This window comes from Protopterus annectens, chromosome 5.part0 (assembly GCF_019279795.1).
Source record: "Protopterus annectens isolate FY-2018-M chromosome 5.part0, PAN1.0, whole genome shotgun sequence".
NCBI lineage: Eukaryota > Metazoa > Chordata > Ceratodontiformes > Protopteridae > Protopterus > Protopterus annectens.
The window spans coordinates 771,303,324-771,318,599 of NC_056735.1; the positions used below are offsets into that span (position 1 = coordinate 771,303,324).

General features: G+C 39.4%; 1 protein-coding gene across 3 annotated transcripts in view; it reads left to right on the top strand.

The window, feature by feature from the left end:
• The window catches only part of ATM (ATM serine/threonine kinase), a 3,174,581-nt gene that overhangs the window by 1,789,796 nt on the left and 1,369,509 nt on the right, over window positions 1-15,276 (top strand). For all 3 annotated transcript variants that reach the window (XM_044072618.1, XM_044072619.1, XM_044072620.1), the window contains one exon: window positions 3,613-3,761. In XM_044072618.1, the coding sequence (XP_043928553.1) occupies window positions 3,613-3,761 (149 nt within the window). The remainder of the gene's footprint in view (window positions 1-3,612; window positions 3,762-15,276) is intronic.

Consider the following 15,276-nt stretch of genomic DNA (forward strand, 5'->3'; position numbering starts at 1 on the left):
CCAAGATGAAAAGTCTTTGAGTATATGTATATTATGGCCTGGGGGAATATATATTACTGCTATGCATATTTGTTTGTTCCTATTTATGTGAAAGGATGTAATTAGTAGCTCAAGGTTATTGAAAGTGGGGATGGGTTTTTTATAGGTTATTTGTAGTGAGTTTTGATAGATTAATGCTACACCACCACCCTTTTTGTGAAGTCTGTCTGAACAAATTTTATTATATCCTGGAGGGAGAATTTCAGTGTCAGTAATGTGTGGTTTTAGCCATGCTTCTGTTACTGCAGTAATATTTGGGGTGTGGGTAGTTAGCTAGGCATGGAATTCAGTAGTTTTATTGCAAATGCTGCAAGTATTTATTGTTACTAGGTGAAGTGTGTGTTGAGATGGGTGATTAGCTAGCCTAGTTGTGGATGTATGGGTGTGGTGAAATGTTTGGTCAGCTTGGTTGGCAGTGGATGTATGTGTTGATTGGGCCTGAATTTGGATGGATATCTCCACATTGTATTAATGTGTGGAGTAGATAAAATTTGGTGTAAGATTGTTGTTTGTGAGGTGGGTTTGCAGTGTAGTAATAGATATCATTTAAATTTGTGGGGGGGTAGGTGCTAGTAGTTTTAATCTGTCTGAGGTAATGGTATTAACTGCTAGTAGAGAGGGAGAGATTTTTCAGTAACTATGCTTGTTTAGTTTTATGGGAAGAGTTTGTGTGCTGAAAGTGGTTGGTGGGGGTATATGGTTGCATGTATGGATGTGGTTCGTATTAGGATTAGAGTTAAAATATGGATCATGCAGGGAATGATATTAAATAAGTGGTGATGTGTGGATTGGAGGGGGTCGTAATGATTGAGGGTTATATGGGTGTGGTTGATAGGGTGGGTCTTTCAGTTTACTGATGGTGGAAGGAGTCGATTGGATGATGGAGAGAGAGGGTGGGGTTGAGGATTGAGATAAATTAAATGAGAATAGGGGTGGGTAGGGGAGCGAAGTGAGCCTGAGTGTAGCGAGGGTGAACGGAGCTGGACTAGCCTCGAGCTGCTGAGAAAAAGACAATCAGTCACTAGTGAAACAGAGCAGTAGTGACATGGGGGGAGGATTAGGAGGGAAGCTAGGTAAGGATGAAAGAAGCAGAGAGCAACAGTAGTTGTTTCAGGTTACGAGAGATTAGGAGTTGAGATGAGGGAGGAAGACATAGAATGCTAAAGCTGTAGGGTAATTAAGTTGAAAGTAGAGATGGTAAGCAGAGGGATGAAGGAATGTCTGTGGAAGGTCCTGGAAGAGCCTGGGGAAAGAACAGTAGTGCAAGGCCTAGCAATTGGACTAAAGACTAGAGTAGAGACAAATACAGTAGGTTAATAGAGTGGTGAGGGGATTAGCTATTAGTTTATTTGCTAATATACAAAGATTAACTACCCACTGTGCATGTATATTTGGTAAAATTGATACTTTGACAAATTGTATAATAAAACGTAAAAATTTCAAACTGTTTTACTTTTCTTCTAGCACAAAACTTGTGTTGTACCCTATTAATTTTGTGAAACCTGTTTATTTATATATATATATATATATATATATATATATATATATATATATATATATATATATATATATATATATATATATATATATATACTCATTAATGTATATTGTGAAATCAGGAGGAGGTTCTGCTCCAAATTTCAGTAAGACCATAAGACTATTAATGTACAAATCTTTAATAGACAACCGTGCATACCTGAGCTTAAAATATTTTGTCTTCACAAGTTTGTAAGGTAGACTTAATATGTTTTCCGTCAGACCAAGGAGTTGCCGTTTTGTCCTAACTGCAGGAAAGGTGTAGCTAATTTTCCTTTTTTATATAGTAAATAGCCGTTTTATATAAGGCAAAACATTATGCAGGATTTGTGATTTGTAATGAGGTCTTGGTGCCAGAATGAAGTGTATGTGGGCAAATATGAGAATTCTAAGCCCCTGTTGATCATATGTATAGCTGGAGATAAAAGATTTGAGATGCAAAATTTCCTAATGGTCACATTGTTTACAAAACAGTTATAAAGCATATTATACAATCTATTTATCACAAATGAAAAATGTGGCATACATTTTTAGTTATATGCGAGTTTAATTGAACTTTCTGGTATGTATGTTTAATAAGCTTTTCTTTTCCCTCCTAGAACATATGATGCCACCCAAGGAAATACATCACATGTATTTTGAGAAGTAGTAGAAATCTGTCTGAAAGTTCAGTACTTGGTTGGATTTTTGCCTTTGCAGATGAACATGTTTTTTCTTAGCAGAAGAACATGGCTTTCCCAGAATTAGACTGTTTTTGGAAAAGATGGAAAATGTAGATGTTTTCTTATGAGATTCAATAATAGTTAAAAGTTCAAGGGGTGTAAGAACAAAGTCTATTGCATAGGTTTGACTACCCCCTGACAACGTAAAAGCAACTTCGAAGAGTGTATGCAAATGCCATTTCACAGTTTTTGATTTGAAATGTCATTTTCACACTGGCTTCCTAAATCCACAATTCATATTGTTTGTTACATTAGACCTAATATGGTGTCTTCCTATTTTCTGCACTCTGCAGACAAAATAGTGCACTGTGATTAAAAAAATCAGATGATTTATGAAGCATATATATATATATATATATATATATATATATACACACACACACACACACACACACACACACACACACACACACACACATGTTTGCAGTACATGTTGCTGAATGTTGCTTTGTTCAACAAAGTGTATGCAAATGGTGGATGTAACAATTCACCTGCACTAACTGAGTAATGCATGCTATCCCTAACCATGCCCTTGCCCCATCCCTAATGCATGACAGTGTCTTAGAGAACCTCTTTATATGTTTCTGTCCATGTTCTGACAAATTAGGGGCATTTTAGTTTAAAAATTGAAAAAGAAATAGTTTTCCTCTTGTGATCTTTTGTGTGTTCAATAATGAAAATGTTTGAAAGGATTTTGTTGATGTTTTACATTTGACATTTAAAACTTTTGATCATTCCTGCCATAATTATATATATGTGTTTTATGTGGATAATGGGAAAGTCGGAGATAGGGGGTATTCCTTCCTCTAGACCATAAATCTTGTTTGTCTCAAATCTAAATGTTGGTTATTTTGCTAGAATTAACTATATTACTCTCGGAATTATTGTAGTAATATTAATGTGTGGTAAAAGTCTGCTTGTATAACTCATTCAGTGTGAGGCCTAGATATTTAGCTATCAGGTTTTGAAAGTTGATAAACGAGCAGTTGGTCTGTATTTAAAACAATTTTTGTGTTTTTTTGATGATAACCAACAGTACTTTTGGGGGTATGTGGCATTTTGAAAGCTGTTGCTCATTTCAACAACGAGTATCCAAAGTGATGAGTCCTGGTGCAGTTAATGTCAGTGGTAATTTCTAACCAGGCTAAAGGTCAATAAAAAGTTGTGCCTAGGTGAAATTTATAATGCTTGAGCAACTGCTATTAATGTTTTTGTGTATTCTTTTGCTTCTAGAACAGGATCGGCTATTATAAGAATTTTTTTATATCCATAAGCATTTGTTTTTTGTTTTTTTAAAATATGCGTTGTTTTGCAGGCCATGCAGAATTTTGGGCTTTGCAGCACTCTCACTACTTATTTAAAGGGACTGGAGTATGAAAATGCAGACTGGTGCACCGAGTTGCAAGAAGTACGTTACCAGGCTGCATGGAGAAACATGCAGTGGAACTATGCATCTTTTGACAGGTGAACTGCATAGAGTCCATTATTTGTACATTAATGTGTTGTATATAAAAACTGTCAATTCTTCTCAAGATAGGTTTATGGATACCTTATAGGCTATTGATTGAGAAGATTTTAAGATGCCTAGCTTTATATTCTCATGATAGCTATTAGCCCTTATATTTTACATATGAATAATCCAAAGATGGGCCAAGCAAGGATATGTTGTGGTATTTACGTATATTCCTTATCCACAGGGGCAGTGATGCTTAGCCAGGGTGAATTCTCCATTGTCTAGCCATTGATCCAAATTACATTTGAATATAGTAAGAGAAGACTGTTGCATAGAAATGGTATTTTCTGTAATACATCCCTGTCATTCCAACATGTTTTATAAAATTTGCAAGAGAGATTGTGATCCTTTGAGTTGGTGTTTATGATACCATTGGACTCCTGAATGTATAATCGGTACAGATATATATGTGTTTCTATTACATGTACATATGACAGAATGTGGTCTGTTAAGTCTCTGTACCCAAGACAGACTTTGAGGTGGTCTGCATAGTTTTTATGATTTAGGTCCTTTTTTATGAAAGAATGTGTTTGGTCATTCCAGTTGTGACAAGTACTTGCACAGGTACATAACAAAAGGAGGATTATACTCTGTGATTGGCCTGATAAGTGCAGAGTACAGTATAATAACTGCATCCATGGACCTGGCTTCCTTACCTTTAGTTATAAGCTGTGCAATGAAAATATTTTCTTACAATAGTGGATAATTAAGCACAGTTCATTGTCAACACAGGCCCCCAGATCCCTAACTATGGGATTGATTTTCAAGAGTGTGTTTTGCCATTGTAGTAGTTACAACGGGAGTTGTGCTTGCTGAAGGATATTATACATTTCTTGGCATTTAGTTTTAGTTCACTGTTTTGAAATCAGTTATTTGTTTGGGACAAACCCTCTCTTAGAATCTCAGAGTTTACTATGGCACTGACTTTTCAGTAATCTACAGACTTGGTTAGCCACAAACCCTTAACATTAGCTTTGACATCTGAGAAGTAAATGCCAAAGAGGGAGTGGTCCAACAGCTGAACCTTGGGGAATTACTTCCTGCATTCCATTTTGAGACAGAGTTTATTGTGGAATGGTATCAGACATCTTTGTGAGATCCAGATATGCAGTATGTGTTGGTTTGCCCTTATCAATTGCTTGGTTGCCTATATCTTTATTATACTCTGATGTTAGCAAACCTAAGATAGGGAAATATACTCATCTTAACTTTGCCTCTGTTTATATTCCATATTGTCATAATTTGCTACTGTTTGAGACATAATTTTTCAAGTATTCCTACATGGTCCTAGCCAGGATAGAATTATTCTAGGGGACTTTAACTTGGATGCTAATGGCCATGAAGCCAAACAGATGAGCAAAATGCTGCAACACCTTAATCTAAAAAAACATAAAGCAGCAAGTCATGCCCAACCTCAAAAACAGGAAAGCATTCTACTTTTGATCTTATTTTTACCAGCGCCAATCTTCCTAAATGTCCACTGTCTAGTGCTGTGCTGTTTGATCCTTCAAAGCTTATAAAACTTTTTTCCCCAGATAGTGCCTGATCATCCTTTTCCTCCACACAAATTGGCTGTGCTTAAGTCTCATCTTAAATCTTTCAGTTGGTCTCCCCTAACCAAATTGATGACCTTGAAAGTGCATTATTGTACATCATAGATACCCTTTCTTCTAGTCAGAACTTTATCTTTCCTTGTGTAAGTAGAATGCTATGGTGACAGAAATGCTCTTGGCATACCACTGAAATCAAAACTCTCATGAGACAAAGGGATAAAGCTCGTTTTTCCAGGAAAGAAAATTCATCTGTTGTCCTCCTGCATGAAAATTGCCAATCCTTCATAAAACAAACTAGAATAGCTACAAACTCAGCCAGTCATTTATCTTAGAAATAAGCAAATGTCTCCTACTAGTAATGGGGAAAAATTAGAAACTAATAAAAACACCTAGTAAGGCAGTCTTCCAACTCCTTCTGTTTCACTGGTAATGTCCCTAATAACTGTAATACAAATCATCAGAGAGTTGCAGAAACATTATCTCTTCCACTGAGAACATCAGTAATACTGCTTTTCTTAACAGGTCTATATTAGAACACCGAACATTCAAAATGTCGAGTGTCCTAATATCATACCCTATAAATCTAAAATTTAAAACATCAAACATTCAGAACAAATTTTTTCCTAGGGAAAAAATTTACTGTTCCAAAACAAATACACACACAACACAAGAACACCAAACAAACAGCAATCCACACACATACACCTAAACTGTTACACCTAACCCTACACTAAACTATACATACACCACTAACTATCCACTTACCTTAACCCAAACCCTGACCCTAAGGTCCGTCACTATCGCACAGTCACCTCACCCACGCCCTAATCCTACCCCGCTCTAACCCTCACGTCCACACAATCGCACACTTACCTGACCCATACCCTAACTCACCTAACCCGCTCTAACCCTCACGTCCACACAATCGCACACTTACCTGAACCCGACCTATAACTTTCCACCACAGCGCTGAATATACCAAAGCAACAAAAACGAACAACTGAATTCTTTCCCTAGGAAAAAATTTGGTTTTCTGTTGCTTCGATATTTTCAGCATTCGCTGAAAACGAGTTGATATTAGAACACTCGAAATTTTGAACGTTCGGTGTTCTAAAATAGACCCTTTCTTAACCCTAGCTGTAATCAGCAAACTACTCAAAGTAACCCTCCATCTCCAATGTGCATTCTTTCAGAATATGCAGCCACCTTCCATTTTCGAACCATGCGTAAGAAGGAAGCTAAAAGGTTATTAAAGTACCTGCAACCCTCCACCTCTACTTTCGCTGGACTTCACTCTAACTTCTTTAGGAAGGCAGCAGACAAAATTGCCAACCCCCTAACTTATATTTGTAACTTGTCACAACACATGAATTGTTCAATCAACCATGACATTTGCTATCATTATACCACTTCCTATTGTACCCCAGCCCCAAACCTATAAAGGCTATGATCTCTCTTCACTCCTTGCCTCTTGTAAAAATTTAAAAAAATATATGTTTAAACAGCTGCTTAAACACTTTAATAACTATGGGATTCTATCTTATAGATAGTATGGCTTCAGAAATGGTTTTAGTATAACCACCTCTATTCTTTCAGCATCTCCCACTATCTATAGTAACCTAAGTGACAATCACCTTACAAAAATTCCAAGGGGGATATTCCAGGGCAACTCTCTGTCACCACTGCTCATTCTTCTTGCCCTTAACCCATTAAGCTGTCTACTTACCAGATTAGGTAATGGTTATAATTTGGCTCCCAGACAACAACAAACATGGTGGGAACATGACATTCAGTGATGGATCTATTTATTAAGAGGGTTAACGAGTAGGCAAAATCCTCTTTTACTATTTTTAAATATTCGGTGACAGGCTGTCTGCAGCAAAGGAGGTGTTTTGTAGCTTGAGGATTTTTTTTTATTAGTGGGGTAGACATAGTTTAAAGTAAGAAAGAAGTGCTCTTGGTAACAGGTGGACTGTGACAAAGGGGTGGGGTCAGAGGTGATTTTAGTACAGATGTGATGGATTGTATGAAGTGGTTGTTGAATTTCTCTGCTAATTCTGCTGGAGTGTCTTTAGCGGCTGGATTTGCTTGGGAGTCATGGCATAGATGTAACAAGTTAGATATGGATGCCCCGCCCCAAATGGTCTAGGATTGTTTTCCTGGGTTTCTTCCAGTCTTATACTTTGTTTTGTTTTATTTCTTGCATGCTTGAAATGTAGATTTTCTTGTGTTTTTATAATTTACAGTACTCTCCAGACTTTGTTCTTCTGATTCATTATGGCTCAAGTGTTGTGGGACAGCGATGGAGCTGGGCTTAATTTTACTCTCTTTTTTTTTTCTTATTGCTGTACATTCATTTAGGATGGTGAGGAAGGTTTTGTTGAAATAAAGGACTGCTTCCTCCAGTGGCAGCGTTTTTAGGTGTGACCAGTTGTAACTATGAGGTTTGAGGTTAATTGTTCTGTGTTAAACTTTATTAAGTTATGTACAAATTTAAACTGATGATTTTTGGGGGAGTGAGTAAATGTCCTGTTGACAAATGTGGGCAGATCACTAAGAGTATCAAGTAGGGTACCTTTCTTGGAGATCTTATTGGGTTGTGATGTTAGTATACAATCAAGTATTTATGCTGTATTTGTGGGTTTGTTGTATTTAGTTGGGGTGTCTATAAGTTTAAATCCATAAAGATTTATGCTGGCTGTAGGGATGTCAGAATTCATTTGGAGCCAGTCAGTATTAAAGTCTCCCAGAACTATAGTTTCTTGAGGTATGTTACTTGATGCCCAGGATAGAATGTCTTCATGTATAGAGATGTTATTCCTGCGAGGGATGTGTACTGCAGTCATGCACAAACTTTTGTGGGGGTTAAGTTTTGGAAGGGAAATTAGAACTTCTGCTTTTTTTGAACTGGGGGCGGCTCTGATGATAAGATGTTTAGATGGCTGGGATAAATAATGGCTACTCCACCTACTTTTTTATTTGAATAATTTACTGGTCCCTAGCATCTCACTTGTCGATATTACACCATCTAGTGTCTCATTTGATCACAGTTAACCAGCCGTTGCAAACAGGATCTTCAGTGGTAGTGCCACTCCAATGAAATTCTAATGGGCAGTCCCTTCATTCCTCCTCAACACCAAGCCATAGTGTCCACGGATGTGTCCCAGATGAGAGGGGGTATTATCTGGGACAGACTGTCCAAGCAACTTAGTCTCATCTAGAGGCCAATCTGCACATCAGCATCCTAGAGATGAGGGCAGTGCTGTTTAGCATTGCAAGCATTTCACTCAACCCTCTCCTCAGGGACAATTGCAATCCTAACAGATAACATAGAGGTGGTCTGATACATCAACAAGAAAGGGGGAACCAGATCTTATCCCCTCTGTTAGGAAACTGTCAGAGTTTGGCAGTGGGTGATTTCAGCTGATCGTTTTCTCATTGCAACGCACATTCCGGGGAGTTCCATCGTGATTGTGGACAAATTAAGCAAGACTATTATAATGCCTCATGAGTGGTGTCTCAGTCCGTCCATGTTGGAAAGGATATTCGGTCAATGGGGCCAGCCTTGGTGTGACCTGTTTACCTCCCTTCGGAACAACAAATGCAGCAGCTACTTTGCCCTGATCTCCCCTCCGGGGGAGTCGCTGAAGGACGCTGTTCTTCATGATTTGTCCCCCGGTCTTTTCTATGCATTTCCCCAGATCCCTCTCATACCCCAGGTTCTGAAGAAGGCCATCAGGTCGAAGAACAAGATAATCCTTATTGCCCTGTTATGATCTTGACAAATGTAGTTTCCCTTTCTCTGGCCTCATCTAGTTTGGAAACTCTTAAGTCTGGATCCAACTCCTGACCTGTTGTTCCACCCAGATGGGATGGTTCACCCTAATCTACAAAACCTCAAACTCACCTCATGGCTTCTCCAGTTCCCATAATCATCAGGCATTCCTCTCTCAGTTCTCCAACTCAACAAATCATTTTGGCTAGTCATAAACTCTCCACAAGAAAACTATACCTCAGCAAGTGGCACAACTTCTGTCGGTGGATGTCTAAATTTGATACTGATCCATATTTAACTCTGGTTGATAAGGTTCTAGACTTCTTGTCAACACTTTCTGAAGCAGGAGCTTCAGCAAGTACCATTTGGTGCATTTAGCTGTGCTCTCCAATTTCCACTTCAATATGAAGGGCTTGTCTTTGATTTCCCATAAGCTCAGCAAAGCCTTTTTGAAGGGTTCCATGATGCTCAGATACCCTTATAAGGAACCCTCAGCTCCATGGGACCTAAATTTAGTTTTCCAATCACTGGTTGATCTCCCTTTTGAACCTTCAGACAAATGCAATCTAAACTTCCTTTCTTGGAAAACATTCTTCCTGGTGGCTGACACGCCCCTGCACTGGCCCAGTAATCAAGGAGCCTCAATCCTCACCACTAGCACCATTGAGGGATGTACACAGGAGGATGACAAGTACACTAACAGTAAAGTACAATTTCCTTTAAGAGCACAAGCAAACCACAGTCAGTCTGGGGGCTGGTTTCTCCCTCTTTCTCCAGATCCCCAATAAGACTCCCCACTGGCACAGCTATATAGAGTTATGATCTTAACCGAGAGGTCAAGCCAAAATCTCCAGCACCCTCTCTGTCCAACCAGTGCTTCGTGTCCCTGCCCAAGTAGCTGACACACACACTTTGAGATTTGATTTATATACAAGCATGCACACACTCCTGGGAAAGGCTGGCACAGGTTTATTAGCTATGCCCTCTTCTGCCCATACAAAAGGTAGTTATCACTGCCACCAATCAGCTCTTTATCCGCTACTATAAAGCCCTTTCAAAAGGGTTAACCAGTCCTACTGTGTGTTGTTACTTTTACCAAATGGTAAGCATGACCAAGACCAAGGCTGTTTAGGAGTGCCCTGTACAGTGTCACCAAATGCATATGCAAGTATGCTAAGAGCTTAAATATCTCTAAACAAACCAGCCACATTTAAAAGGTTTAAATGTATTTAATAATAAATAATAAAATAAAACAATACTCAAAACAACACAGTTACTACAGAGTTCAGAATCACAGGAAATGTTTTAAAACAATATTGCAGGACAGTCTCAAATAAATACAGAAAACATCTAAACTAGTCTTCATTATATACATCACTCAGCCAAAAGGCCTCTTAGATCATCAAGCAAACTACTACTAGAAGTCACCAACAGCTACAATAGCTTTGGAGATGCACTATATAGTAGTTCGGTGGCTAAAAAATGGAACTCTGTCCCTACCAGCATTCAAAACACATCATCCAAAGCCTCCTTTAAAGACCTCATCAGGCAACATCTCAAGCAAAGTTGGCAGTGCCATGATTGCTCCCCAGGCTAGTGAAAGTGGATAACATATACATACTAAATCTAGAGCAATTGATAATAGTTTTTCAATCTTACTCACAAACACTGGCTAATCTACAATGTATGTACTGTACCTGTGTACTATGTATGTATTCTACCTACGTTCCAAAGTTCAGCTGTACACCACAAATCTATTACTTACCTTTATTTCTAAAATTAATATTTGTTTGATTGTTCTCTCCACTGTAACTGTTTGTGCCGCATACCACTGTAAAAACATGTCTCTTGTAATTTGTGTGTATACTGATTATGTCTAAATAACTAAATGTGTCTGTAATTTTTCTTTGTGGAGCTTTTCTCCCCGGGCCTCTGCTGAAAAAGGGCCTTTTCGGCTCAGTCAGACACCCCCGGTTAACAAATGTAAAATAAAAAATAAATAAAATAAATAAATATTCCTATCTATCTCTAAAAGAAATTACTGTACCTTAGACTTACTTACAGAGCAAGGCAGATGCAGAAGTGCTGAATGTTCTTGCTAGGTCCAAAACCAAACACAAAATGCAAAATCTGTCTCTGAGAGAGTTTTTAAATTACTAGCAAACATTACTGCTGGGTCAGCTCAGATGCCATCACTCTTTGTCACCTGCCTTCAGTTCCCAGGCTAACAGAAACTTAACAAATTTTAGCATCTCTGTGTGAGAAGTACATATCTGTCAGATGTTTGCTCAGAACTGGAAGTCGTAAAACAAACACTTTTACATTTTAAACCTAGTAATTATTTCTGTTTCAAGACAACAGAAAAACTTCTAGCTTTAGACATCCTGTCTTCTTGCTGAAACTGAGAGATAACACAATCGTAAAACAATTTCAACTTATTATCTTGAGGGTTTGCAAGTTAACTCTGTATGTTCCAGCTTCTACTATTAAAACATACAAAGCTATGTCAAACCCAGAGCTGTTGGACATGCTCCACTTAAAGAAATCCCAATCCCTTCGAGCTACACGCTCTAGGGACCTAAATCTTTTCACCACAATAAACAGAACATGCTGTAGGATAGGTTCCTGTCCTTGAGACTTCCCATACTCTGGAACAAACTACCTATGTATATCAAACAAAGCTCCTCATTAGCACTCTTCAAGAAAAATCTTGATGATCGGATTGGAAATAGGAAATTCACCCCGGGGATCACTTCTGTGGCTCTGCTTGACATGTCTTACCATAATGTTCCATCTGTGTTGTTGATCTTCACATTATCCTTGACATTACCCCCCTCCTTCCTCCCATCCTAAGTTCTCCTGGGGTGGATCGGACCCTCAGCATCAGAGGTTTTATACTCTGGATTCAGATAAGATTCTGTCTTTCTCTTCCTTTTATGGTGGTGCTTGTCTGTCACTATCTTATGCAAGCTCTATTTGAGGTAATTTGGTGAGAAGCATTGTGGGTAGAGCTGAGCTCGAGAGTTTTTGGAGCGTGAGAGCTGGAAAAACTTCAGAATTGGTTTTGAGGGTTCAGAATTGAGTGCCACTGTCAAGGATATGTGAAGATCGACAACATAGGTAGGTACTAGGCTATCAGTCCAAGGGCCTACGCAAGCCTAGCCAACAAGGTTCCCTGGCTTACGCCACCCAAGAAAGTTATTTTGCTGTGCCACTGTCGAGCAGAGACACAGAAGTGATCCCTGAGGTGTATTTCCTATTTCCCATCCACTTATCAAGATTTTTCTTGAAGAGTGCTAATGAAGAACTTTGCTTGACATAGATGGGTAGCCTGAAGAGACTTAGTTGCGAGACAATGGCTTGACACGTCCTGACGAGTACGCGGCAAACAACATCTGAAGTAATGGGGGAGAGAGGCACTACTGGTAGTCTTAGCATGAGAACTTTGGCTGATGCGCGCTTGGTATATTAGCCGAGTTGGAACCAAGGATCGGTACAGAGTCCCATCAGTAAGGAATGAATGAAGATTAACATCAGATCAAGGTATTTCAACACTACTACTCTGGCCCATATCCAGAACCACACACAGCGCTAAACTCTTAATGGACAACCCCCTTGGGATCTGCACATGCATTCTGAGTTGCAGCCAAGTTGAGAACGTCTGGTCAACTTAGCAAAAGTGAATCCTGCCTACTCCCCAGTATGGGAAGTCTCTGGGATAGGAATCTATCCCTCCAGCATGTCCTGTTTATTGTGGTGACAAGGTTTAGGTCCCTAGAGCGTGTAGCTCGGAGGGGTTGGGATTTCTTTAGGTGTAGCATGTCCATCAGCTGTGGGTTTGACATAGCTTTATATGTTAGGCAGAGATCACCTCGGGGTAGGTGATATGCTACGGAGTAAAGCTGGAGTTTTTTGACGCAGTCAGTGTAGGGCATTTGTTTGAGGTCAGTAATCCTCTTTGTGAGGTACTTCTGTGGCCTTTCCAGCTGCTGCAGATGTCTTGTGAGGTACATTCCAAAAGGGACATTGTGCTCTATAATGGGTCTAATGAGTGTCGAGTAGAGGGGAACAATGACCTCTTTTTTTCCTAGATGAGAACCCTTTTATGGTGAGGTGTGCCACATAGAAGGACTTCCTGACTACTGTGGCGATGTAACTATCAAAGGAGAGACTACTGTCCACCTGGGTCCCAAGGTCTCTTATCACACATTCGGTGTTAAGTAGATTGCTGTCTTTGTGGTAGTTCATGGGTACAGAGTTTTTACCAAAGCGGATGACACTGCACTTTTTGGCATTGAGCTTGAGGCCATGGCTCTGACACCAGGCATCTGTCTCAGCGAGGCCCTTCTGTAGGATGTCCACATCATTTGTGGACTTGACTATGGCTCCTAGTTTGCAGTCATCTGCAAAGTTCGTTATCCAGAAGCCTTCTGTGTTAGCCTGTACTTCAGAGAAGTAGATACCAAACAGGAGAGGTCCCAGGACGGAACACGTGTCACTGCTTTGAGGTCAGATTTGGAGTCTGCAACTTTTACAGTGTAGGTTCTGTCAGTGAGCCAGTTGGCAACCCATCTTGTGACGTGGGGATTTATACCTAGTTTAGTGAGTTTAGCTGTAATTCTAGAATGAGGGAACACAGATGCAATGTTATGGTAAGACAAATGTGACTACCTGTGCACTGACCCTGTAATCAAGGTGCATCAGTCCTCACCACTAACACCAGTGAGGAGCATCCACATTGGGAAGGATAACAAACACACACACATAGTAAAGTACAGTTTCCCTTAAGAGCATATTGAGATCAGAGTCAATCTGGGGCTGGTTTCTCACTTTCTCTCCAGATCCCCAAAAAGACTCCCCACTGGCACAGCTGTAGAGTGAGGTCGTTAGCCAGGGTCCCAAACCAAGTCCTGCTAACACTCTCTCTGTCCAACCAGTGCTTCGTGTCCCAGCCCAAGTCACACACACACACACACACACACACACACACACACACACACACACACACACACACACTTTGAGATATGATTTATATACAAACACACAGACACTCCTGGGGAAGGCTGGCACAGGTTCACTAGCTGTGCCCCTTCTGTCCAGGCTGTAAGGTAGTAATCACTGACACCAGGACCCTTACTTATCAGCTGCTAAAAAGGCACTTACCAAAGGGTGTCCAGTTATTACTGTGCAATATTATTATCCAAATGGTAAGTGTGGCTGAGCAGCAAGGCTTATTTGGAGTGGCTTTGTACAGTATCACTATATACATGCAATGTACTCTAGAGCTTAAATTACCTCTACACAAAACAGCCACAGTCGAAAGGTTTAAAAATATTTAATAAATAATAACACAAGACAAATCTCCATAATTCACCACAGTGCTAGTCAAGAGTTCAGAAATTACAGGAAAATGCTTAAAATAATACTGTAGAATAGTCTGACATAAATATGGAAAACAGCTAGACTAAACTTACTATTTCCTAGCTATTTCTAGGAGAGACACTAAAGTCTAAGATCCTACTTACATACAGACAGAGCAAAGCAAGTGCTGGTTAATGGTCAGTTCTGAAGACAAATGCAAAATGCTCTCTCTCTGCATCCTGTTGACTCATTTTTTGATTACATCATTCTTAACAATTCTTTAGTTTCTCAGGCTAACAGAAACTCTACATTAACATGTCTTAGTAAGCTTGCACCTGGTCAGGAAACTACAGCAATTAAAGACATTATATATGTAAAATCTAGCAGTTAACTCTAGTCTCAAAAAATAGAAATAATCTGCTGGTTCAGACACCACAGCTCCATGCCCTGAGATCAAAACGGTCATAAAATGCTTGACTTATCAGCTTTCTTACAGCAAAGTGCACTGTTTTTAAATTTTTGCAGTTCAACATCCAATACAGTCTTTTCACATTTTAGAAAACAAGCTTATGGCGTATATTGCTATTTACAAATGACATTATCTACAAAATTCTATCTAGCTAGGCTGGCAGCCTTCACCTATCTTCAGAGTAACTTCTTTTTTAGAATATAGTACAGTAAAGCACTGGATAAAAATGTCTTCTTTTGCATTATCCACTTAGGATGCTCTCAACCTGTTGTGCCTCACTCTTCATAACAGCAGCACCCAAACTATTC